Source organism: Hemicordylus capensis, chromosome 2 (assembly GCF_027244095.1).
Source record: "Hemicordylus capensis ecotype Gifberg chromosome 2, rHemCap1.1.pri, whole genome shotgun sequence".
Taxonomy (NCBI): Eukaryota; Metazoa; Chordata; class Lepidosauria; order Squamata; family Cordylidae; genus Hemicordylus; species Hemicordylus capensis.
Window position 1 is genome coordinate 239,138,645 of NC_069658.1, and position 13,577 is coordinate 239,152,221.

Sequence of the window (13,577 nt, forward strand, 5' to 3'; positions counted from 1 at the left end):
AAAGCTGGGGTGGGACTAATGCATAGCAGAGTGCTCAGGGGCAGCACCAGAAAAATTTGGGAGGGGGCACAGAAGAGACAGCAGAGTTAGTTTATGGGTGGGTGAGCTGTGTCCCATGTGTTAACATTTCTGAAACAGAAAGGAGGAAAAGTACTTGTTTGAGGGGTGCCTTTGGGAGTATGACAGACTTTGGGACTGCACAGAAATGAATGAATTGCAATGTCTGGTCTCTTAGGAACATAGGAGCTGCCTTCTACTGAATCAGACCGTTGGTCCATATAATTCAGTATCTACACTGACTGGCAGCTCTCCAAGGTTTAAGGCAGGAGTTTCTCAGCTCCACCTGAGATGCCAGGATGGAACCTGGCAAGCATGCAGAGCTGTGGCCCCCATCCTCTAGGGCAGGGGTTCCTATTCCTGTGGTACTCCAGGTGTTGATAAACTACAACTCCCATCATCCTCACCTACAATTGATTGTGGCTGGGGATGATGGATTTGTAGTTCAGCAACATTTGGAATACCACAGGTTGCTCCTGCCCTAAGGCAAATATCTTACAGCACTCACATGTAGATGCCCAAGGTGGACCCTGCTTGGCAAAGGAGACAATTCCTGCTCCCTACCACAAGATCAGCTCTCCCCTCCATCCCAGTCTTTCTTGTCTGACGCAAAATGAACTGCAGGACAGCAGGAGCGTTGCCTGTGTCTATCATGCGCGATATTAGCTCCTGGCGCACTGCCTTGGCAGCAGTCAACTGAAGCTGTGATAGTCTCAGTGACCCAATAGCTGAAGAGGGCGTGAGGCGCATCATCAGTTGCTAGGTAGATGCAATAGCGGGAGTTGAGAATCGCCGGGGACTTCCCGCCCTCACTATTCTCTGCCTCCTCTGGTGGCGGAGAGGAATAGCGTACAGCCCCTTTGTTTCTTATTTTTAACTTGCAAACTCACAGTAGAATTGCATTCTTTTTGCGACAAATTCTTCTGGCTTTAGGGAAAGGCTAAAACATTTAGAGCATTTTCGTTTTTTAAAAAAGCAACTAAGGTGAGACGTTTTGAGGCGTATAAAATTATGCATAATGTAGAAAAAGTGGATAGATTTTTTCCCCTCCCTCTCAAACAATTCCTGCACTAAGGGTCATCCCATGAAACTGATTTAGGACAGACAAAAGGACACCTGTCAGGAGGTGCTTGGACCCTAAGGCGTCTGACTCCCACTTTCTTTATGCAGCACATTATTAATCTATGGAATTCATTGCCACAGGATATGGTGATGGCCACCAGCTCAAGTGGCTTTAAAAGGAAGTTGCCAGATTAACAGAGGATAGGTCTATCAATGGTCTTGATGGTTATAGGCTACCTCCAGGTCCAGAGACAGGATGCCTCTTAATACCAGTTGTAGGGGAGCAACAGCCAGAGAGGGGGCATGTCTTCATCTTTTGGTTGTGGGTTTCTCAGAGATTCAGGCATCTGATGAGCCACTGTGGGAAACAGGATGCTGGACTAGAAGATAGGCCTTGGGCCTGCTCTGCTCCAGCAGGTGTTTTATTTTGCAAAGAAAGACCCTGCAGCAGTTTCCTGCACTGAGCAGCAGGTTGGACTAGAAGACCTCCAAGGTCCCTTCCAACTCTAACACTCTACTACTGCTACTACAAATATTTGTATGCCATTTTTCAACAAAGTTATGAATACAAATGTGACAAATATTTATATACCGCTGTCACACATATAAATAAATACATAAAATGGCTTTTTAAAGCTCTCAAAAGTTCTCAAAATGGCTTCCATAGACCATTTAATACACTTATGTCAACAACGTGGTTTACATAAATAATAATCGTATTAAATAATATATAAGATTCTTTGATTTTGTGGATCTAACAGGCAGCAACCCTGCATGTTAGCCCCAACCTGCATGGAGAAGGGGCAGGGGGCAGGGGCGTAACTACAATAGGGCAAGGGGAGGCAGTTGTCTGGGGGCCCACTGCCTTGGGGCCCCTCCCAGAGGCAAGTCACATGACTGACTCCCCAGCGCACCTGCTTCCTTCAGTTGTATTCATCCTCCGAAATTGATGTGAGTGTTAAGACCTGGAGCTACCAGAAGAGCATGTCTTTCTCTAGTACCATTAAAGGACTTGCATCATCCACAATTTACAAAACCTTTAAAAAAATAATTTAGGATGATGTTCTATTGTGGCACATAGGATATATGTGCCACAATTTTACTCTGCTTTTTGTTACCACTATTCAGCCTTATTTAAGATTTCTTTACTTCATGAGCTGAGCTTCGGGGGTGGGGGGATTTTAAAATATTCTCTCTGGGCCCACTCCAACCTTGCTACGCCCCTGGAAGGGGGGATTCAGTCTCCTGAATTCAGTCTCCTCTTGCTGCCCCACACCCATACACATACATCAGGGGTACAGACAGGAAAAGCTTGAGGAGCAACTTCTCACTTTTGTGGGGGGAGGGGCAGCAGAAAAGACACTTTTGGGGAAGAGTGAAGGGTTATTAGGTTTTGTGGGGGGGGAGTTCAGTGAAATAAGCAGACTCCCCAAAGGCTTGCGGGGGGGGGGATCTGCACCCCGAGGGGACAAGCGCTAGAGCTGTCTGCTCTGCAGAGAAGCGTCTGGTCCTGACCCACCAAGGGGATCCTTGGTGCTCTGTCTATGCCATGTCCAGCAGAGGAGGGGATCCCTTTTGACCCCGCCCCCGCCCGGCCCATTTCCCCCCCCTTCCTCCTCCAGGGCGTGAGACAGCCCAGCTTTCACCCTCTCCAAAAAGCCAGCCGTGAATTAGGCAAGAGAGGCGGTCACTTTGGCGAGGATCTCCGCGGTGCGCTCCGAGGCGCGCCTCTCTCCATCCGTGCGTCCGGCGGCCAGCCCCCTTCCCTTCCTCCTCCAGAGGCGCCTTTATCTGGGGCCCCGATCTGGCTCTCTAAGGGAGGGCTAGACTAGAGTCGGAGACAGGCCCCAGGGGCACTGGGCGGGAAGGTGGCGGGGCGAGGCGAAGCGTCTCTGCTTTCGCTTTCACTGCACTAGGAAGCGGTGGCGATGGCGCTCCTCGACGTGTGCGGGGTGTCTCGTCGGGATTGGGACTGGAACCCACTCGGAGGAGCCGCGGCCGCTGCTTCGCAGCGAGGCGCAGTGGAGCACTACACCTTCGGCATGAGGGAGCCCCGGATCGCCGTGCCCCCGGGGAGGCAGGTGAGTGGGCGGCCGCGACCCAGAGAAAGCAGGAAAGAGGATCCTGAGGGCCTCCACTCCACAAGCACCCAAACTCCAGGAATGCGTGAGGCAGGAATGCGGGGAAGTGCCTCTGAGCACGTGCAGAGTGCTCCCCCCACCCCTCCTTCTGGGACCTTGTCCTCTTCCCAGACGTTCAGAACTAAGGAGCAGGACTTGTGGGCACATAGCCTGGCGCTCCCGTTTGTCTGGCTGAGTTCCACAACCTGTTTCCTCAGGGCCTTTTAAAATGTGCAATCACACACAAAACCTCTTTAAAAATAGTGCCTTTCTAAGGAGTACCAAAGAGTTATAAGGAGTTGCAAAGAATTTTGAAAGAGAATTTGCAAGTCATGCAAAAGTTACATTAGACAATGTACAACATGAGGGATAACAGGGAGAAAAGTCAAGTGAGTAGTCCAGGGTCCTCTAGACCCCAGGCTCTGATCATCTCCTCCCCACTGCCTGAGATATTTCCCGCAGACGCCACTGCTACTCCCCACAGAGTCTTCCCCAATGAGTATAACAGTTTTCTGCACTAGTTCTGTCAAATTCCCACTTCTGTGCATTTTCTCACATTCTGTGTAGGCTTGTAAATGCCATGAATTGCAATTCTAGGTAACAAAATGTGTGTGCACAGAGAAGGAAAATGCACAGGTGTCTGTAGTAGAGGTGCATGCCACATGTACAAATTACACTTGCACACCATTGTGCAGTTCTGAATTTTCCTTTCAAAAAGTTCAGTTGAACGTCAGCACTGGGCAATGCACTGGGAGATCCAGAGGGAGGTAAAGTGAGTGGCAAGCTTCTCTGAACCTCATACAGCCTCTGAGCACATGCAGAGTGTCCTGCCTCTCACCAGCCTTCAGCGCTTCCAGGATGAGTAGGGAAGAGCTCAGTGAGGTGGAAGGATGTAGCTGGAGAGCAGACAGGAGTCCCCAAACCTCTTTTTATGTGTGATGGATGCCCAGAGCGAGCCCCTCACTGTCCCCTCCAGCCTGGTATCAGATTAATTGACAGACAGGTGGTGGATAGGAGGCAGCTGAGAGTGGGAGTTGCAAAGCCAGGGGTTCTCAAACTTGGGTCTCCAGATGTTGGACTACAACTCCCATCATCCCCAGCTGATGCGAGTTGTAGTCCAGCAATCTATGGCCATTGTGACTGGGGGTGAGAGCTCTAATTAAAAAGCATCTTCTGCCACTGTGGTTGGGAATGATGGAAGTTTTAATGGAATTGTAATCAATAATTGTAATAGAATTGTAGCTCAACCATTGTAGATCATGGCCATTGCAGCTAGGGATAATGGGAGTTGTAGTCCAACAACATCAGGGGACCTAAGTTTGAGAAACTCTAGCTTAGATTAAGGAAGAGACTTACTTATCATCAGTCATAATCTTCATTAACATATTAAATCCTGTTGATTCTTCTCTTCCCTCCACAGCCCGCGGAGTTCCTGCAGACCCACTGCGAGGGCAGCGGTGATGGGCACCAGATTGAGTTCGATCATGGTACCACCACCATGGCCTTCACCTTCCAGCATGGGGTCATTGTTGCCACCGATTCTCGGGCATCTGCGGGGAACTATATTTGTGAGTAAAATTTTTCCCATCTTTGTGCTTGTGAGTAAAGAGAGAGGGCATGTGAACCTGCTGTAGTGGAGAAGTAGGGTGGTGGTGATGTGTGGGGTAGGGAGAGATGTAACCTAGGAAACCTATCCCCACCCCATTGAAATAACAACTGGGAAATAATATATGCAGTGGGTGGTGCTCAAGAGACAGGACCTTTTTGGTGGTGGTACCACCTCTTTGGAAACCCCCTCCCCCAGAGATCCATCAGGCTTTCTTTGCCCACCTTTGCAGAAGACACTTTAGCCTTCAGGGATAATCCTATGCTGGGAGTTGATCCTCACTTCTGTCTCTGCTCTTCACAGCAAATAAGAGGTTTAACAAAGTGATTGAGATCAACCCCTACCTGCTGGGCACCATGTCCGGAAGTGCTGCCGATTGTCAGTACTGGGAACGGCTCCTGGCCAAACACTGCAGGTACGAACAAGGAGCAGTTGTCCTGTGAAGTAGTTGGCTGGGCAAGCCCCCACCACTACCTTGCCTTTTCAGGGCTGACTGAGAAGAAAGCAAGGATTGGTTTGAAACTGTCTATATCTCAGTATAATTCAGGAGCAGAGCTACCATTGTGCGAACAGGTTCAAAGAACCCGGGTCACCATTGGAAAGGGCCGCTGAAGCCCATAGGGGTGTGTGGTTCAGGCTCCGGAAGAGCCTCGAGTGAACCCCCCCCCGCCATGCCCACGCCTGGGCTTCAGAGAGCCCCAAGCGAGCTGCCTGCTGTGATTTGTAGGGTTTTGCATCAATTGTGATGCCTGTGTTTTAATGTTTACATATCTTGTGAAAGTCACCCTGAATATTATGTGAGAAAGTGGGGTTGGTGGGAAGCAGTGTTCCCTGGAACAGGAAATCCCAAATATTGTTGACTACAACTCCCATAATCCCCAGATGCAATGGCCTTTGTCTGGGGATTATGGGAGTTGTAAACATCTGGGATTTCCTGTTACAGGGAACACTGGTGGAAAGGATAGATATTAAACAGATTTAAGCATAAGTCCCACAAATAGATACAAACAGGACTCGATAAATTGTTTGCCTCTAGGAGCCAGACCCAAAATTTAGGAGCCAGACTGTCATCTGCTACATGCGAGGGCAGACTCACCACTAGCTCCCACCAATGCTCTCTGCTTCAGGAGCAGGGTGGGGTGGGGACTCCCCACCTTGTTTGCACATGCCTTGTCTGATTGGCTGAGCTGCTAGGGCAAGCTGGCACCTGGGAATGGTTGAGCTTTGGATAAAAGGATCCAGAGGGATGAAGAACTTACTTCAGATTCACAGAATATGGAGTTGTATTTGTAGGGGAGTGATAGGCTGTGGAGCATGAAAATAGCTGGGAAGAGAATTTCATGATATGGATAAGAGCAGGCATGTTCTCACTTTGGTTCTCCTCTGTCCTCACCCAGGCTGTACTACTTGCGCAACAAGGAACGGATCAGTGTCTCAGCTGCCTCCAAACTCCTGGCCAATATGCTAGTCGAATACCGAGGGATGGGACTGTCCGTGGGCAGCATGGTGTGCGGGTGGGACAAGAAGGTACCAGCTTATTTGGAGGGGTGATTTGTTGGGGTGGGGTTATTTCTGGGAGGGGAGCTGGGACAGGAGGTTGGAGCAGGGATGTTCAAATTGTGAGTTAAAGGAGGGACCATAAGAACATCCCTGCTGGATCAGGCCCAAGGATGCCCATCTAGTCCAGCATCCTGTTTCACACAGTGGCCCACCAGATGCCGCTGGAAGCCACAGGCAGGAGTTGAGGGCATGCCCTCTCTCCTGCCATTACTGCCCTGCAACTGGTACTCAGAGGCATCCTGCCTTTTGAGGCTGGAGGTGACCTATAGCCCTCCAAGTAGTAGCCGATGATTGACCTCTCCTCCAAGAAGTTATCCAAATCCCTCTTAAAGCCATCCAGGTTGTTGGCTGTCACCACATCCTGTGGCAGAGAGTTCCACAAGTGGATTATGTGTTTTGTGAAAAAATACTTCCATTTGTTGGTCCTAAATTTCCTGGCAATCAGTTTCATGGGATGACCCCTGGTTCTAGTGTTGTGTGAGAGGGAAAAGAATCTCTCTCTCTCCACTTTCTCCATGCCATGCACGATTTTATAGACCTCTATCATGTCTCCCTGTAGTCTGTTTTCTAAACTAAAAAGCCCCAGGTGTTGTAGTCTTGCCTTATAAAAAGGTGCTCTAGGCCCCTGATCATCTTGGTTGCCATCTTCTGTACCTTTTCCAGTTCTAAAATGGCCCTTTTTAGATGTGGTGACCAGAATTGTATGCAGTACTCCCAAGTGTGGTCGCACCATAGTTTTGTGTAAGGGCATTATAATATTAGCAGTTTTATTTTCAGTTCCCTTCCTAATGATCCCTAGCATGGAACTGGCCTTTTTCACAGCTGCCGCATATTGAGTCGACACTTTCAACGAGCTGTCCACCATGACCCCAAGATCCCTCTCCTGGTCAGTCACCGACAGCTCAGATCCCATCAACATATACGTGAAGTTGTAGTTTTTCGTCCCAATGTGCATCACTTTACACTTGCCAACATTGAACTGCATTTGCCAGAAGCCTCCGAGCCAAGATGGGCGAGCTGGAGTGCTTGGTTGCCTGATTAGGATCGGTGTTCAGATGCTGGATTAAGGGACTGGGACTGAGACGAGAAGTCTGGGAAAAGGGAGTCAATTATGGAGCTCTCCTCATGCAGTCAGCCATGGGATGTGGTAATAACCACTAGCTTGGATAGCTTTAAAAGGGGCTCTGACAAATTCATGGAGGACAGGCTAGTAGTTTTGTGGCTGTAGTCCACCAAATATATAGAGGCACTATATATGCCTCTAATTACCAGTTGCAGGGGAGCAACAGCAGGAGGGAGGACATGCACTCAGCTCTTGCCTGTGGCCTTCTCAGAGACATCTGGTGGGCCCCTGTGGGAAACAAGATGCTAGACTAGTTAGGCCTTGGGAATGATCCAGCAGGGCTGTTCTTATGTTCTTACTGCTGCGTGGTGCCATATGAAGAGCAACCAAGTTAGATGGGAAGTAAATATTTCTCCTAGCAAGCCACAGCTATGGCAAATCTGCTTCGTATGGATGAGGCGCTTGCCTAAGAGACTTGGGAAAGGAGTGAGGACATGGGGCTTTTAGAAAGGATGTGGGTTAAAGGAAAGATGTTGCCGGAATGAAGGGCTGAGAGAGCGAGAGAAGGTACTTCTCAAAGGGAAAGAGAGAAGGGATTTCTTAGAAGAGAATTGGGTGCTCTGGTACAGGGAGTTTAGGGAATAAATTGCCTAAACTTTTAGGGAATAAATTGTGTTTAGAGAACAAATTATGGCAGGGAATGAAAGGAGTAGTAGTTCAGTAACAGCTGGAGAGCCAACATTGTGGCTCTAGAGGTTAAAGTCAGAGGTGGACAGAGTTGATGGCAGTCAGGATTCGTGGAATCTTTTCTTCCCTGACCACCTCTCTTTACAGGGTCCTGGACTTTACTATATAGATGATCATGGGGTACGACTGGCTGGCCCCCTCTTTTCCACAGGGAGTGGAAACACATATGCCTACGGGGTGCTGGATAGTGGTCACCGCTATGATCTCAGCGTGGAGGAGGCCTATGACCTTGGCAGGAAGGCCATCTCTTACGCCACCCACCGCGATTCCTACTCTGGAGGGGTGGTGAACAGTAAGTTATCCACCTCTATACTCCTGTCATCCCCAACCCTGTCAATGGCTCCTCATAGAAACGTAGGGAGCTTCCGACTACTGAGTCCAACCATTTATCCTTCCAGCTCAGGATTGTCTGCACTGACTGGCAGCAATGCCAAGGATTGAACCTGGAACCTTCTGCATGCTAAGCACATGCTTTACCGATGAGCTATGGCCCCATCCCCAGACCTACAAGCATCAGGTTGATTTTTGTGAGAGCCTGCTTTGGTTTTGCACAAGTTTGTTAGTGTTGTGGTATCTCTGTCCCCTACAGTGTATCACATGAAGGAAGATGGATGGATCCGGGTCGGGCGCACAGATGTTGATGAGTTACTGCACGAGTATGCAGATGCCAAGAAATGAGACAAAGAGAAGGAACCACAAATGTCCAAGATTCTTGAACACTCAGGGGTGAAGGAGAGAAGGGATGCTGGGAAGGACGGGTGTGCAGTCATGACGGGGCAATGATAAATAAAGTAGAACATTTGTTTCTCCTCGCTTTGATTTATTATTTAGATTTAATTGGTCAATCTGGAGTCAGTTACTGAAGGTACAATTTTCAGTGTGCAAATAAGACAATTCTTATTCTATGTTAGAAATCTCTCTTTTCTAATTAGGCTTTCAAAGAGAATTCTCACCATGCCTGTAAGTTTTCTATGGCTAAAACATTGGTGCAGTTTTGCTCCCATATCAAGCAAAAAGCATGGATTTGGTTCCTGTTGAAATGTGTAGTTGTACATATGAAGCTGCCTTCTACTGAGTCAGACCATCTGTCCACCTTGACAGTATTGGCTAAGGCAGGGGCTCTGTTGCTGATCTTTGGGTGCACTTAACGAAGCTGCCTTATTCCTAGTCAAACCATTGGTCCATTTGGCTCACTATTTCTGCTCTGACTGGCTTCAGCTCTCCAGGGTTTCAGACAGGTTTTCCTTCTGCCCTACCTGGAGATGCTGCCAGGTATTGAATCTGGGACTTTGTTCCTGCAAAGCAAGGACTCTGCCACTGAGTCACAGCCCCTCTTATTTCATCATGTGAAGGGCATTTATGATCATGTTTAACTTCAACCCAGTCCCTTGGCTGAGAGAAAAGAAAGCTATATTTATCATTTCAGAAGTTCTGTAACCATTTCCTGCAGTGAGAAGACTTCCAATTCTAAAGTACCTTCCAATTCCAAAATTCTATGATTTACAAAATGTACATCCCACCCTTCAGCAAAGATGCTCTCAGGTTGGCATTATAATGGATGAAACAACTTAAATTTTAGAAAAACACACAAAATTGAATATTTTGCTTGTATATTTATCCTGTGGAATCAAAGCCAGCAATGGATAACCTTCTAAGATGGGTTTCCATCCTTAGGTCCCCAGATGTTGTTGGACTACAACTCCCATCATCCATAGCCACAATGGCAAAGACAATTTTATTGTGGATGCTGGGAGTTGTAGTCCAACAACATCTGAGGACTCCAGGTTGGTCACACCTGTTCTAACACATCTGCAGTGGTAATAAAGAGAAAGTTTAGCCCAAACGAGTCTCTATGGGTTAGGCTTAGTCTAGTCTAGTCTATAATCTCTACAGGGCTGTTGTGAGACATGACTGAAGGAGGTCCTTGATACTGCCCTGGGCTTCTTGGAGGAAGGGCAGGATAGATATTTAATAAAAGCACATTGGTGTCCGAGTCAGAAGATCAGAATGTTCCGATAATCAACTTTAATACTTCTTAAACCTGCCACTGTGAGGCATCTTGCCTCCCTAATGTTAGGTCCTATCCTGATATCAAGGACAGAACACACAAGCCCTGTTCAGACATTACACTGCATGAGCGTACAGATGTCTGTACACTTGTACAAGTTTTTGTGCGGATTCATTTCAACAATGTGCTCATTTCTGCATTTTAAAAATTTTTGCCTTCATTTAAATTTCATTCATTTTAAAAGGGACACAGGCACCTCAAATACACAGTAAAGATAAGCATATTGCTGGGCCTGCACGCTGGTTCCAAGGTACTCCAAAGCCTGTCTGTGCCTCTGAGGGTCTCTGCTTATTAAGAATTGTATCCTTGCTGTAGGTATGCTTTTCCTGTTGGGAATAATGATGCTGCTTTTCAAATTACACCCTAGAACAGCAGTAAAATGCATCAACTTGGCAGGATTGTATTGAAAACAATCCGCAGAATCTCAAACTCCTACAATGGGAAAATACAGGTATTTTGGAAAGTGCCATGGAATCATTGCTATAGAAATGATGTCATTCTTAGGAATTATGGGAGCTGAAGTCCAATTACATCTGTGGACCCACACGTTGAGAATCCCTGGTCTATATTAAGAATTCCCAACCTGTGGCACTCCAGGCTGGGACTCTGGGTTGGCACTGGCTGAACTACAACTCCCATCACCCCTAGCCACAACAAATTGCAGCTGGGTGTGGTGGGAGTTGTGTAGTTCAGCAACGTCTCTAGAGTACCACAAACTGGGAACCCTTGGTCTCTCGATGCTGACTAGCAGCTGACTAAGCTTTCAGGCGGGAGTCTTTCCCAGCGCTCCCTGGAGAGAATAAACCTTGGACCTTTTGCATGGAAGCAGATGCTCTTCCACTGAGCTAAGGCCTTGTCAGGCCCTCTTTGCAGCTTGTGCTCACAGTGACTTGGGCTCCAGCCTCAGAGTTTGGGCCCTTAGCTTGTCTCTTCACAGACACCTGTTCACATCACAGGTTGCCTGTTACGACGTTCTAGCCCCTCGGCCCTTGGATCTTTGAGCTCCTACTCGCTGGGCAGCTCTCACCAGACTGGCCCCTCATCATTGGTCATCCAGTCTTTATATTTACGGCCAAGATCTTGCTGGTAATCTCACAAGAGTTCCTGGTCTCGCCGTAACTCTCGCAAAATGTCCAGACCTCACAAGACAAGATCTCGTGGGTCCATTTCTGGGTCTCGTGAGATTACACCATTCGAGCCCTAAGCGTCGTTGGGCTTGGAAGGGGGCCAGAAAGAGTAGGCCGGGCTTGGCAGAGGGTTCATCACAATGTCCGGGGGCAATAAGGCAGCCTCTGGAGGTAAAGAAAGGGGTTTGTCGCTGCCACCTGACTTCTCTGGCAGGCAGGACCCGGCAGTGGGACCCTGACATGCCCCTTCTCCTAAGAGGGGTATCTTACAGCGCTCACGTGGAGTCTCCCATCCAAATGCAAATCAAGGCAGATCCTGCTTAGCAAATGGGGCAATTCATGCTCGCTATCACAAGACTCAGCTCTCTGACTAACTGTGCTAACAGATCTGCACCTGCATGCACTTTACACTTGTATAAGTGTTTAACCTAACGTCTGAATAGGCTAGCAATTTGAAGGGAAATTAGCATTCTTGCACATTTGCCTCTAAATTAGATATGCTCAGCAAAAGGAGTAAAAAGGTAAATGCAGGCTGCAGTTTTTGACTTCTCTGCAGGTATTGGCTATCAGAGTTCTGGCTTCGGTTGATCGAACTGAGCTCTCCCTCACCAAAGACACAAATGGTGAAGTGTTAATGGAATGTTTCTGAGAATTCCCAGCTTGCTAAACTTTCAGCAGGCAAAGCTTAGGGGGAGGATGGGGCTGTGTGCTGTTGGTGGGAAGGAAGGCAACTTTTAAAGGCAGGGAGACTCGCTCCTGGCCACGCTGTGAATGCGGCCCTGGTTTCGCTCGCAAGCAAGGTCACGTGGCCCCGTTTATGCGCAAAATCCAGCCAGCGTCATGTTCGCAGCATGGCCAGGAGTGACTCTCCCTGCCTTTAAAAGAAGGGAGTAGACAACAAAACAGGGCCAGAAGCGAGTAAATCCACAGACAGGCAGCATCAGTCCCCAAGAGAGCCTCAACATGCCCCGTAGGGATGTGCACAAAACCAGCTTTGCCAGTTCAGTTCAAATCTTAACCAGATTTTTTTTTTTTTTTTGGTATTGCCACAGTATAAACTTTTTTTTTCCAAATTCAATTTTTATTGATTTTAACAATAGTAATATTGTCATTCATTACAATATACACAAAAGTGGACTTCCCACACACATCTCTTCGTGAATCATTGGCTATAGAGTTTACCCTTGCTATAATAATAATTCAAAACATAAATTTAAACCCTTACAAACACAGTTAATCTACCCAACCTGCAGTTTTCTACTAAATTTCAAACCCTGCTGTCAAGTCCATAGTAGGGAAATAGTTCTTTAGATACAACAAGAATGGTCTCCAATCTTCTTTGAAGCCTTCCAAATTTTGATCTCATCGGTGTTGTAGGTTTTGCCATCTCCGCATATTCCAAAATTTTTATCAGCCAATCCTCTTTTGAAGGCAGTTCATTACTCTTCCATTTCTGTGCATATATAATTCTGGCCGCCGTAGAAGCGTACATACAAAATGTTAAATTAGTTGTAGAAATTACACCTTGTGTTATCCCCAGCAGGAAGGATTCTGGCTTCTTAGGAAATGTCATTTTAAATATTTTCTTTAACTCATTATATATCATATCCCAATAGGCTTTAGCCTTCCCACAGGTCCACCACATATGAAAAAAAGTGTCTTCAGAATGTCCACACTTCCAACATTTGTTTGAAACATTTTTATACATTAATGCCAATTTTTTTGGTGTCAGATACCATCTATACAAAATCTTAACCAGATTTGAACCAACCTGGCCCAGCTCAATTTTGGTCCATTTGAAACTGGACCCAATCCTGTTGGAACCCGTTTGGAGCTCTACTGGTAGAGGGTTCCCCTTTATCAGTAAAGGGGCGGGGGGGGGCTTCCCTAAAAGTAGAGCAGGCAGGAGGGGAGTCATTTAGTACTTACAAGCCCCATTGGTGGCAGCATCCATGGAGGGGAGGCAGCTGGGGCGGTGGCAGCTTCCACCCACCTCTGCGGGCCTTCCCCATAGTAGCCAGGGCCAACAGCGGCCCAGTTTGGGCCTTCTCCAGCCCAGTTTGGGCCTCTGTGTGCACCTGGAGAGGCCCAAACCAGGCTGCCACCGCCACCAATGGGGCATGTAAGTTCTAAATTACTCCCCTCCCACCTGCTTTAGGAAGCCCTC

General features: G+C 47.7%; 2 protein-coding genes across 2 annotated transcripts in view; both read left to right on the forward strand.

Moving 5' to 3' along the window:
• Positions 1-13,577, forward strand: part of LOC128343892 (uncharacterized) — a 62,603-nt gene that overhangs the window by 18,270 nt on the left and 30,756 nt on the right. The window contains exons 12-16 of the mRNA XM_053293328.1: positions 3,036-3,200; positions 4,660-4,807; positions 5,149-5,260; positions 6,243-6,372; positions 8,303-8,507. Of these exons, the coding sequence (XP_053149303.1) occupies positions 3,036-3,200; positions 4,660-4,807; positions 5,149-5,260; positions 6,243-6,372; positions 8,303-8,507 (760 nt within the window). The remainder of the gene's footprint in view (positions 1-3,035; positions 3,201-4,659; positions 4,808-5,148; positions 5,261-6,242; positions 6,373-8,302; positions 8,508-13,577) is intronic.
• Positions 2,765-9,024, forward strand: PSMB8 (proteasome 20S subunit beta 8). The gene is made up of 6 exons (XM_053302483.1): positions 2,765-3,200; positions 4,660-4,807; positions 5,149-5,260; positions 6,243-6,372; positions 8,303-8,507; positions 8,805-9,024. Exons 1-6 carry the CDS (start codon positions 3,048-3,050, stop codon positions 8,891-8,893), a joined length of 837 nt encoding a protein of 278 aa, XP_053158458.1. The 5' UTR covers positions 2,765-3,047; the 3' UTR covers positions 8,894-9,024.